The following is an 11423-nucleotide window of genomic DNA, read 5'->3' on the forward strand; positions in this document are numbered from 1 at the left end:
TTCTTGCCAACATGGTGGTAGTGGTTGAGGGAGTAAGGGTGGCTGGGACCTTAGGAGGCAGCAATCATGCTATCCTTCAATTTTGGATAACAAGAGGAGGAAGACCTAAGAAAACTCAGACCTCAAGGCTGGATTTCAGAAAGGCAGATTTTAATGAACTCAGAAAGAGAATAAGAAGAATCCAATGGCTGGATGTTCTTAAGGACAGAAATGTCCAAGAAGGTTGGGAAATATTGCGAAATGAGATTCTCAAAGTACAATCATTAACAATCCGTAAAAGAATGAAGAATGGGAAGTATTTAAAGAGACTAAGATGGATGAATAACACACATACTAAAAAGAAAGAAAAATATGTTTATCAAATGGAAAGGGGGGGGGGAAATCTCTAAGGCCTCCCCCACACAGGCATCTGAGAAGCACTGCATTTTTCAACGCCATCTTTCTTCTTCTCACGTAGTGTAGCTAAGGCCTCCTTCCCACGAACGGATTTACGCCGCGTAATTCGCGGCGAAAATCCGCTGCGTTGCCCGCTGCTATTAGGTTCTATTGAACCTAATAGCTCAATGCTCACGGTGCGGAATTCCGCACCGTGAAATCTCCCGTCCTCACCCGTGGCATGCTCTATTTGCCGCGGGTGTACGTGCTGACGGCTTCCATTGCAGTCAATGGAAGCCGTCCGTTCACGCTATCTCCCGCTGTAACACAGCGGAAGATAGCGTGAAAACGCTTTCCCGCCTACCGCCGCCGCGTCATATGACGCGGCCGGCGCGTCACGTGACACGGCCGGCCGCGTCATGTGACGCGGTGGGCGTGTCACATGACGCAGCGGCGGTGGGCGGGGAAGCGTCTTCACGCTATCTTCCGTTAGTAAGTATGGGGTCTCTGGGGGGCGCCGTGATGGGCTTCGCCGCGGAATATTCCGCGGCGGAGCCCGTCATGCTCGTGTGAAGCCGGCCTAAGGCGTTTAGCGCTGCCAAAAACGTGGTACCAAGTTGTGCCGTCTTTTCAGCAGCACTGAAGATGCTGCCCATTCATTTCAATGGGCGACACACAAGAGTTTAAAAACACTGAAATGCCCAAAAATAGAACATGCACCGCTCGAAAATGAAGCATCTGACAGCGGCTATGTGAGCGGTCCCAATGAAAACAATGGGAGCGTTACGCCACAATTATGGCGGTGCTAAAAGCGCCGTGCTTATCGCAGTAAAAAGCGTCTGTGTGAGGGGGGGCCTTAAGAAGAATATAATGCCGTCTGCAGAAAATAAGGCAAGTGTCAGAAAAGCTAAAGCGGATCATGAATTGAGGCTTGTAACAGAGGCCAAAAGCAAGAACATAAGATTTTAGGAGTTTGTCAAAAGTAAAAGGAAAGACAAAGTCGCTATGGGATGAATTGGTTAAATATGATGTTCAGGAGGACCAAACTTCTAAATTCCTGTTTTGTATCTGTTTTCTCCCAGAAAGTAGATGTAACATCAACTGATCTTTTATTAGATCATCTATAAGCAGAGAGATGGTGAGGGAACACTTAGCTGATTCACATGAATTAAAGTCTCCAGATCCAGATGAATGACATCCTAGGATACTAAAGGATCCCTTCCAATGAAAACGGATTAAAAAATCCCTGCGCTCGATTAGTCAACTTTTTCATTTTTAATCATTTTTCATTGGAAATGATACGTTTTACATATGCTAGCTGTTGATCAGCAAGCATACATCTCTCAGCAGCCCTCCTGAAAGATCAGGATACAGACGGGTTTAGAGGATTTCCACCAATACAAAGCGGACCAGGACTCCAAGGTGCTAGTGGGGTGTTCCTAACCAGGAACCCTACTAGGAAATGGGTAAGTCCCCCCATATTAGGTCCTGCACATTTATATGTGAATAGCACAAGATTTAAGTTATTACAAGACGCTGTCCAAACTATTTTATTTACAATACTAAAGGAAGCAGCGGAGGTGATTGCTGAACCGCTCGCCAGAATCTGGAGAACAGGAAAAGTCCCTCTAGCTTGGATACAAGATGTGATACAGGTGGGCATGGAGGCTCTAATACCCTGTTGTACCGCCTGTAGCTTGGATACAAGATGTGATACGGGCAGGCATAGAGGCTCTAGTACCCTGTTGTACCGCCTGAAGCTTGGATACAAGATGTGCTACGGGTGGGTGTGGAGGCTCTAGTACCCTGTTGTACGGCCTCTAGCTTGGATACAAGATGTGATACAGGTGGGCACGGAAGCTCAAGTATCCTGTTCCTCTTCTAGCTTGAACACAAGATGTGATACAAGTTTGCATGGAGGCTCCAGTATCCTGTTGTACCACCTCTAGCTTGGATACAAGATGTGATACGTGTGATCTGCCTGAGATGTAACTGCATGCCGAGTTGTGCAGCAAAATAACCTCTTCTAAGCACTTCACATTTCTTTGACAGAGTAGAACGCACAACCAGTATAGATGAGCGAGTATACTCGGTAAAGGCAATTACTCGAGCGAGCATTGCATTTAGCGAGTATCTCCCCCACTCGAGACTGCAGGTTCGGGTGCCGGCGGCAGGCAGGGAGCTGCAGGGGAGAGCGGGGAGGAACGCAGGGGAGATCTCTCTCTCCCTCTCCCCCCCCCCCCCCCCCCCCCGCTCCCTCCTGCTGACAGCCGCTACTCACCGCTCCCCCGCGCCGGCACCCGAGCCTGCAGTCTCGAGCGGGCATGTACTTAATAAAAGCAATGCTCGCTCGAGCAATTGCCTTTACCGAGTATACTCGCTCATCTCTAACAACCAGTAATTCCTGATATGTAACGTATGAAAGCTGTGTCCTGATTGGTCAGTGATCAAAACCCATATACTGATCAGGAGGAAGGCATCAGCAGAAACACTGGGGCTTCTGCACAGACTGGAGGCGGTTGTGGACCAGGAACTCCACTTGTAATGTCACCGGGGTAGAGCTCTTACAGAGAGTGACAAGTAGTAGAAGGACTACACCCCACTATAAAGCCACCCTCTAATCAAGACAGGCCTGGTGACTCACCCGCTCTGTCACGCTATATAACACTGGCATATACCCACCAGCTGCCCGTCATTGTTTACCAGCCAATACGGGCAAATGGGCACTTAACAGGGCAGCGTACTGCCTTCCTTGGGCTACATGGATATCGGTGTCTGTATTAAAGGGGTTTTACCAAGATTGACCTATCCACAGGAAAAGTGCTAAAAGTCTGATCAGTGGGGGTCTTGGTGGGGATACCCCCACCAACAGGGGTCTTGTGTCCCCCTCTCCTCCTCACTGTGGGCTCACAGCGCCCATCTGTAGTGACATGGCGATTGAACAGAGTGCTTGGCTATCTCCGGTAGCCCAAAACAAATGGAGTGGCACCGTGCATGTAGCAAACCCACAGTGAGGAGGACATGGGATGATCGTTCTCAGGATCAGTAGGGGTCCCAGCAGTGAGCCCCCCACCAATCAGACATATACACACACACACACACGCTATAGACAGGTGATAAAAGACAATCTTGGTATAACCCCTTTAAGGAATGCCACCTCTGCCCACTCCACCTGGTAAGAATGGATGGCAGCGGACTTCTGTAAGGTCAGCTTTGCATCTCTGGCAAAGATCCAACATAAAATCCCAGATGAACTAATGCAGCACGCTGCGCCACTATATATCCTGGTTGGAGTGCCGGAAGCATCCTATTATAGCCAATGGGTTCACCTGGCAGCATGTGGGACTGGCATGTATGGGAACCGCGGGGCGCCAGTGTTAATGTGCGCTAAGGCTATGCTCACACACATCTGGTCTTCATTAGGCTAAATAGCCTTTAAATCCACGGAAAGGCTGCGTCATAAGTGTGACCTGGCCCTGTGCGCAAGGAGTACAGAACACAGATGTGCGCCAATCAACTTCACCAACCTCGTTTATGCGCAAATACATTGAATGGCTGTGATTGGTTTATTGAGCACCGACTGATTGTTCTCGAGCAGCACGGCTCAGCCAATCATAGACAGCATTTCCTGGAGGCGGGGATTTGAAACCTCCAATTTATGAAGCCCTGACAGAAGACTGCAAACAAGTGCCGGGGACCAGCGAGGAGAGGCGCGGCGGAGAAAGCAAGAAAACGCAACAATGTCGCACAGATGTGATATTGCTGCAGTTTTCTCCCGGCGATATCGCCGTCACCCGCGTGGTAGAGGCCCGAGGCCTGGCTCATACCAGCGTGTTGGTATAGCGTATTCCACACACGGAATGCGCTGTACTGATCTCCCATAGGCAGCCATGTTGCAGCTTACGTGAATTGCGTGAAAGCACACACGAAAAAAAAAAAAAAATCACAGCATGTTCTGTCCTGGCGTGTATTACATGCGCGCACACGCCAAGATAGTACATGGCGATTGGCGGCAGGTAGCCGCTACGCGATATCACTATGTACTGACTGCATTCTGTGCGCCTATTCCTCGCGTATTCGTACGCAGACTCTTCAAAGCGTTTAGTTGCGATGACTCTGCGCTGCACTATCTGCACATGCTCAGACCGCAGGAAGGCGGCATCGGGCACGCCTGCACCCATGAGTCATACATGAAAGAAGCGGAGGTTTGACTCACCGGCGCCACAGCCTGGCAGGAATTTGAAATCACGGCCGTGGTTTAAAGACAAAAAAAAAAATGGCGGTGCGGCCACCAATGATTTGCCCTCCATCAATGCGAAGGGCGATATCCGCGGTGAGTCTGCAGGTGAGCGGAGACTATGCTGCGAGATTGCAGAAAGCCCCCCCTTTGGTCCCATTCTTGGGGTCCTGTTATACGAGGCGACTGCCGAGCGCAGAAGTCCCCAACGGTCGTCCCAGTGATGGTCGCTGCTGTGCTTGCTCACAGGAATGCGGATCGCTCAGAGAATGGAGGCGAAGCGCGCCGCGATCGTTCCAGCCGCCTCCAGTCACAGTAAGCAGGCCGTCGTTCACGCAATTCATATCCATGAGCGAGAACGAAAAAGTGAAAGTTCGTGCTTTCCAATGCTTGCATTTTGCCGCGGATGTCGGTCACCGATTCCACTATTAGAATCCGTTCTCACTGCGGTTTTACACTCCCTGGCCAATAAGGACCAAAAATCGGACACACGATTTTTATTTGCAGGCGTTCAGGTCAGCGTCGCTCGCCATCACTGTGACTGGGTGCGTTAGCGCAAAAATGCCGAAGAATAGAACACACAGCGCTTGACAATCACCACGTTACAAACGCCACCTTCCAGCGCAGGTCTGAGAAGCCCCATTAAAATCAGGCATAGGTTGGGGTATAAATCTCGCATGTCGCACTGTGACGTCACATCTAATGATGGTCAATGGGGTGGAGTTACGGCCCAACAGAGACTGACACGACAGTTGCAAAAATTGGAACTGCACAGGTAAAAATCCGCCCCGCAGGTCAATTTCCGCGGGGACATTTGGAAAAATATTCTAAATTGTGCTGAAGGGGTGAAATCAGCTGCGGATCCGCGTCAGTCTCCTCCCAAATGGTGCGAACTGGGAAGCAGATTTTAAGAGATTTTTCCACTGCGCCCAATCCCCCATGTGTGAGCGCACCCTGCCGCGAGCTTCATTACAATCTTTTGTGATGCCGATTCCGCAGCAAATCACCAACGAGCAATTGTATCCAGTGTAGACAATGCTCTGTGAGCTCAACAGCCGCGACTCCAGACTGATACATTGTACATAGCTAGTCCTGCTCCCAGCTGGGAAGTGGATACAATTGTATCTAGTGTAGACAATGCTCTGTGAGCTCAACAGCCCCGACTCCAGACTGATACATTGTACATAGCTAGTCCTGCTCTCAGCTGAGAAGTGGAGACAATTGTATCCAGTGTAGACAATTCTCTGTGAGCTAAACAGCCAGGACTCTGGACTGATACATTGTACACAGCTAGTCCTGCTCTCAGCTGAGAAGTGGATACAATTGTATCCAGTGTAGACAATGCTCTGTGAGCTAAACAGCCCGACCACAGACTGATACATTGTACATAGCTAGTCCTGCTCTCAGCTGAGAAGTGGATACAATTGTATTCAGTGTAGACAATGCTCTGTGAGCTAAACAGCCCGGACTCCAGACAGATATATTGTAGCAAACTAGCAGAAAGATCTGTGCAGCTGCTGCTGCTGCGTTTCACTCACAGAGCATTGTCTACACTGGATACAATTGTATCCACTTCTCAGCTGAGAGCAGGACTAACTACTGTATGTAAAGAGCTTCTGCCTCTCAATGGATACTGATGTTGCCATTCACTGACAGCAAGCAGAGCTCTAAAGAATTGTAAGGAATTGAATCAAGGAGTACAAAGTTGCTGAACTTTTTACTATACGACAATTAAAGGGATTTTTAATGGCAAATACTATTGATGACGTATCCTCAGGATCGGTCACCAACAGTTGATCAGTTAGGATCCTGAGCGGGGGACCCCAGCCAATCAACTGATTGGGTGCCCACTGTCCGCGCTGCAATACACAGGAGTAAGAGAGGAACCTGCTGCTCCGACCATGTTGTAGTGGCCGGCGCTTGTAACTGCAGGCTGGAGTCTCATTAAAATCAATGACTGCTGTGTCTGCAATCACCAGCCGGGGTCAGAGCCCACCCATTCCACTCCATACCCGTGTACTGTGGTGCTCACAGCGGGCGCCTGATCAGTGAGGGTCTCAAGCAGCGGACCCCGGCCGATTAACCATTGCTGACCGATCCCGAGGATACATCTACAGTATTGCTTTAAGTTGACTCATAGAAACCTGGAAAACCGCGCTTTAAGGAAAGCATTTAAAGAAAAAGCAGCCGTGACGCCGGGGTGTGTCCTCACCGCAGGTTTTCGTGTCGGGCTCTGCCACATGGCCCGGGGCACAAATCTGAGGCTGAGCTACGGGTAATGCACATACAGATACGCAGGGATGACCCACCGTGGATTCTGCGCCAACAAGCGCCATTCCCCCTTTTTTTTCACCCATTCTGCGGCGTCAATTTCAAATCCGTGCGCGAAAAATCTGCACCCCAAGTTGTATAAGCGGAGCGTGGACCTGACGCCAAGGAGCGCGCCGACCGCCAAGACACCGCCCACTGGGACGGAAATCACTTAACCCCGCGATACAGATGGCGCCGAAACTAACGGCCCTTCTACACAGGGCAACTGTTGGGCGCAGAAGTGCCAACTGCCGCCCCAGCGAGAACCGCTCCTCCGCTTTCACGCAGGAGCGATCGTCACTCAGTGAATGGAGGCGGAGCTCGTTTCCAATCACGGCGCTGGTGTGTCCAGCGCCAATGTGAACAGACCCGGCGGCGTGGAAACGTACAGTAAAATGCGCAGATACGCACGTGAAGGCGCTCCCTTCACAGCGCTACTTTGTCGCGCTATCACGAGCGTATCTATGCCCACGCTCGTCAGCAGGAGCCCTTACAGCGCCATCGCACGGACGGATTGCGTATTTTAGTCCGCGAATACGTAGAGTATTCACCCACCGAAATACGGATGCCGTGCGGATCTCCGCTTAGCGGTTATTTTTTCACGTGTTTAAATACGCAGCGTAGTTACAGACGATAAAAAAAGGACGAAGAAGAAGAGCAGAATCTCACAGAATCCCAATTTTTGGCGCAAACATGCAGCGATTACGTAAGTTTCCTGCGTATTTACACACGCCCATTCGCTTCCACAGACTTTAATTCCGGGTGTAATACGCCCCACGAAGGGGCAGAACGAGCCCTGATAGCGACAAAGATGATGCCAGCCTCCCAGGCACCGCCCACTGCGACAACTCCACCTCGTAGTATAGATAGCGGCGAAAGTATCCCAACCTGTCGCCCGCAGTACAGCGGGTCATGTGACACGTCGCCGGACGCCGTGATCCGCCACGGATCAGACACGCCGACATACGACAGATCGCGACAGACTAACTTTTTTTTTTTTTAAAAGCGTTAAAAATAAATAAGTAAAAAGTGCGCTGGACGAAAAGTTCTGTCCAGTGCCAGCCCAGTGCCCGCAGCCTAGTGCCACCCCGTGCCCGCAGCCTAGTGCCACCCCGTGCCCCTGTCATGCCAGCACCTGCCCGCACCTGAAGTAGTAGACATCGCTCTTGCCGGCGCTCAGCCCCGACTTCCTGATCACCTCCTCCTTCTTCCAGCCCGGCGGCAGCGCCGGACAGTCCATCCTCCGCTTCTCCATGGACCGCTCCGTCTACACCATCCCCGACCGTCCGACCTCCTCCGCCGCCGCCGCTGGCGCAGCGCCCCCTAGCAACGCGATACTCTTCCGCAAACGAGTCCCGGCGCGAGCGGCGGAGGGATCTATGGTACAGGAAGCCGGTCAGAGAGTCCTCGGTGACAGGGCACTCGTTGATTAACCCTTTCTCTGTCGCAAACTAGTCCGCGCCTAGTTTTAGGTGTCAAACGTGAAGCCCCGTCCTTCTATTCGTGTTATCTTCTGAATAAGCTCCAGTTCCCATGAGTCTTAGCGCGCACAGGTGTGTGAGGCTTCTGGGAGTTGTAGTTTCCCTCAGAGGACGCTATGTCCCTCCGCTGTACATTGGCAGGACGGGGCTGGGATGGGTTTTTTTCTAATTCTCTGAGGAGCAAAAACTGCGAAACGTTTAACCCTTTCACTGCTAGGGGTCGATTTTGCGCCAACTCTGCTTCATAAATGATTAGCGTTCACATTTTCAGTTTTACACAAATCAATTTTTATGTTTTTTTTGTTTTTTTCAGGCGATTGCGTCTTTATGTTGGAAACGCGTAGACGAGCGTTTCTGCGTGCCGTGTGGGAGGCCGCACAGCGTCGTGTTCTATTTTCATGCAAGACATGTGAAGATAGAGCATGCCGCCATTTTTCCGTCCTGCAACACCGCTTTGAGGAGGGGGGGGGGGGAATGTCCGTGCAGAGAGCGCCATTGTAAAGACTGGGTCCTATTTTCGTGCGTCTACACCCCAACATGTCGCAGGTTAAACGAGAGCGATAGTCTGATTATCGCACCTATATCACATTCGCCCGTATAGATAGTCTGAGGGATTAGGTCGTTTTCACGCGGCGGAGACAATGGTGTGAGATTTATGCGTTTTGCGAGACGCACAAACCTCGCACGAATATGAACCCCATTATTTTGAATAGGGTCGTACACGTGAGCGATTTTTTTCCCCGCATCGCGCTGTGAGAAACAAATCGCGGCATGTCCAACTTTGGGCGTGCTCTCGCATCGCCGCGCCATTGCTTTTAATGGGGATGATGCGATGCGAGGCGGCTTTGATATAAAAACGCCTCTCATCGGCAGGGATATCGCATGTTGGCGAGCGCGATATGTGATTCACGTCCCAATATCGCACCCACCCGAGTGACATCAGCGTTAAACACACGACCGTATTCGCGCATGTTGTAGCGTGCGTAGAATGTGCGCCTGCAAAACACAGAAAAGAACAAAGTAATTTCAATGGGTTCGTTCACACGAGCGCGATTTTCACGTGTGCGTAAAAAAAGCAGGACCTGCTCCATCTTTCTGAGTTTTGTGGCCCCATAGAAGTCTGTGGGAGGTGCGCAAATACGTAAGGGGAACCCGGAAACGCTGCGGAAAAAAACATCTGGACCTCATTAGGCTAAATAGCCTTAAAATTAACGAAAGGGTGTGTCGCATGTGTGAACTGGCCCTGCTGCGCAAAAAAGTACAACAACATGTGCCGAGACGGGCGCAAATAAACCTCAGCAGCCTCATTCATGCGCAAATAGGTTGCGCTGGGGCGAGTGTTTTTGCGCATACGGTCATGTGAAGCGGCCATTAAGAGTATGACCACGCCTGACGGATCTGCAGCGACAGCATGGCCACCGTGCCACGGCTGACTCTCTTAAAGCTACAGAGACACCTCAGCATCCAACCTGCTTGACCCCATACACAGCAACATGTGCAGAACTACAACTCCCAGCATGTCCTCACAGCCCCTGATCGACTGTCTCCGGCTTCACAGGCCATTGGCAGAGCTCGTGAATCCATTCTTTACCCATAGGGGGCGCTGGATAAGAACGCTGTTTCTGCGTTCTCCTATTTAAGGGCTCATTCACACGGGCGGTTGGGGTATTTCAGTCCATGAAATAAGCAGCATTTTTACTGCGTATTACATATATACGGTTTTTATTTGCACACATAGACATGGCGTTTATACATGTGCGCAAAAAAAAATAAAAAATGACGGCCCAATTTATTATCTCCCATAGACTTGTATGGGGCCTTTACTGCGCAATACATTAGATAAAGCGGGTCCTACTTTTTTGCACGTGTGCGAAAAGCGCTCATGAGAATGAACCTATTGAAATCAGTTTTGCGCGTATAAACACGGTTGTGTGAAGTCACCCTAACGTGTATTTGCTGAGTTTTTACGCGATCCCATAGACTTTAGTGGTAACTTTGATCCATGTCGCGTGAAAACTGCGCTCCTCTTATTATATCAATGCGAATCAACGGGGTTTATTCTGTCCGCATTACACGCATAAAAATACGTACATAACGCGGAATGTAAATACGCCCGCGTGAATGAGCCCTTATGGTTTCGGACTCCAGCTGGGGAATGTAGGAGAAACATTCATCCCGGGATCCATTCCAGATTTTCCTCCATTGATCTGGATGGGGGTTGTAACCGTGACATCACTTCCCAAGGCAGCATGGAGAACTGGCAGCAGAGGGGTTAATTCATACACACCCATCCGCTCCTTTTCTAATCACCCCACATTGACGAGAACCCCCTAGTAAAATCCCACAGCTTGCTTTAGTTGGCACAATCCCATAATTCACGTGACGCAAGCTCCCTGCTGACTCGCCGACTTAACCCCTTCAGAGCCAGACTGCAGCTACAACGCATCCCTGTCCTACAAAGCCTGAGTTCAGATTTACATCCCAACAATGGCGTTTGTCCGGCGCATTCCCTTACGTGGCAAATCCCACAGCAGCGGAACGTCACCTGTAAAACAATTGGGGGGGTGGGGGGGTGGCACAATGCAGCCGAGCACGGCGTGTTACTGAGTCCCTGCAGGGTCTGCCCCACGGAAAAAGCAAAAACATTGCAATGTGTTTTACATTCAGGGCAAAAAAAAAGCCTCCCAAAGCGCTCCGTGAGACGCAGCCTGTGTGCCACCTACATGCCAATCTGTGTGCCACCTACATGCCAACCTGTGCATGATAAGGGCCACTAGCTCCCAGGCCACATATAGAATCAATCTACAGGAACTGTTGTAATACATCACTTCTCCTGTTCTCAGCTTGTTCCCCAGAGCTGCAATCACAATTCTGCAGGTTTCAGAGCTGAAATGTAATATTCCCTGAGAATAATAATAGTTACTTTATTTATGTAGCACGTGCATATTACACATCACATGATATGGGGTTCTGTCCCCATTGGGGCTCGCAATCTATAGTCACCTACCTGTATGTTTTTA

General features: G+C 50.3%; 1 protein-coding gene across 1 annotated transcript in view; it reads right to left on the reverse strand.

The window, feature by feature from the left end:
* Positions 1-8274, reverse strand: part of MBD2 (methyl-CpG binding domain protein 2) — a 54520-nt gene extending 46246 nt beyond the window's left edge. Inside the window, exon 1 of the mRNA XM_066602498.1 lies at positions 8068-8274. Within this exon, the coding sequence (XP_066458595.1) occupies positions 8068-8177 (110 nt within the window). The 5' untranslated portion in view covers positions 8178-8274. The remainder of the gene's footprint in view (positions 1-8067) is intronic.
* Positions 8275-11423: the final 3149 nt, after the last annotated feature.

The sequence above is a fragment of the Eleutherodactylus coqui genome, chromosome 5 (genome assembly GCF_035609145.1).
Source record: "Eleutherodactylus coqui strain aEleCoq1 chromosome 5, aEleCoq1.hap1, whole genome shotgun sequence".
NCBI classification, from domain to species: Eukaryota; Metazoa; Chordata; class Amphibia; order Anura; family Eleutherodactylidae; genus Eleutherodactylus; species Eleutherodactylus coqui.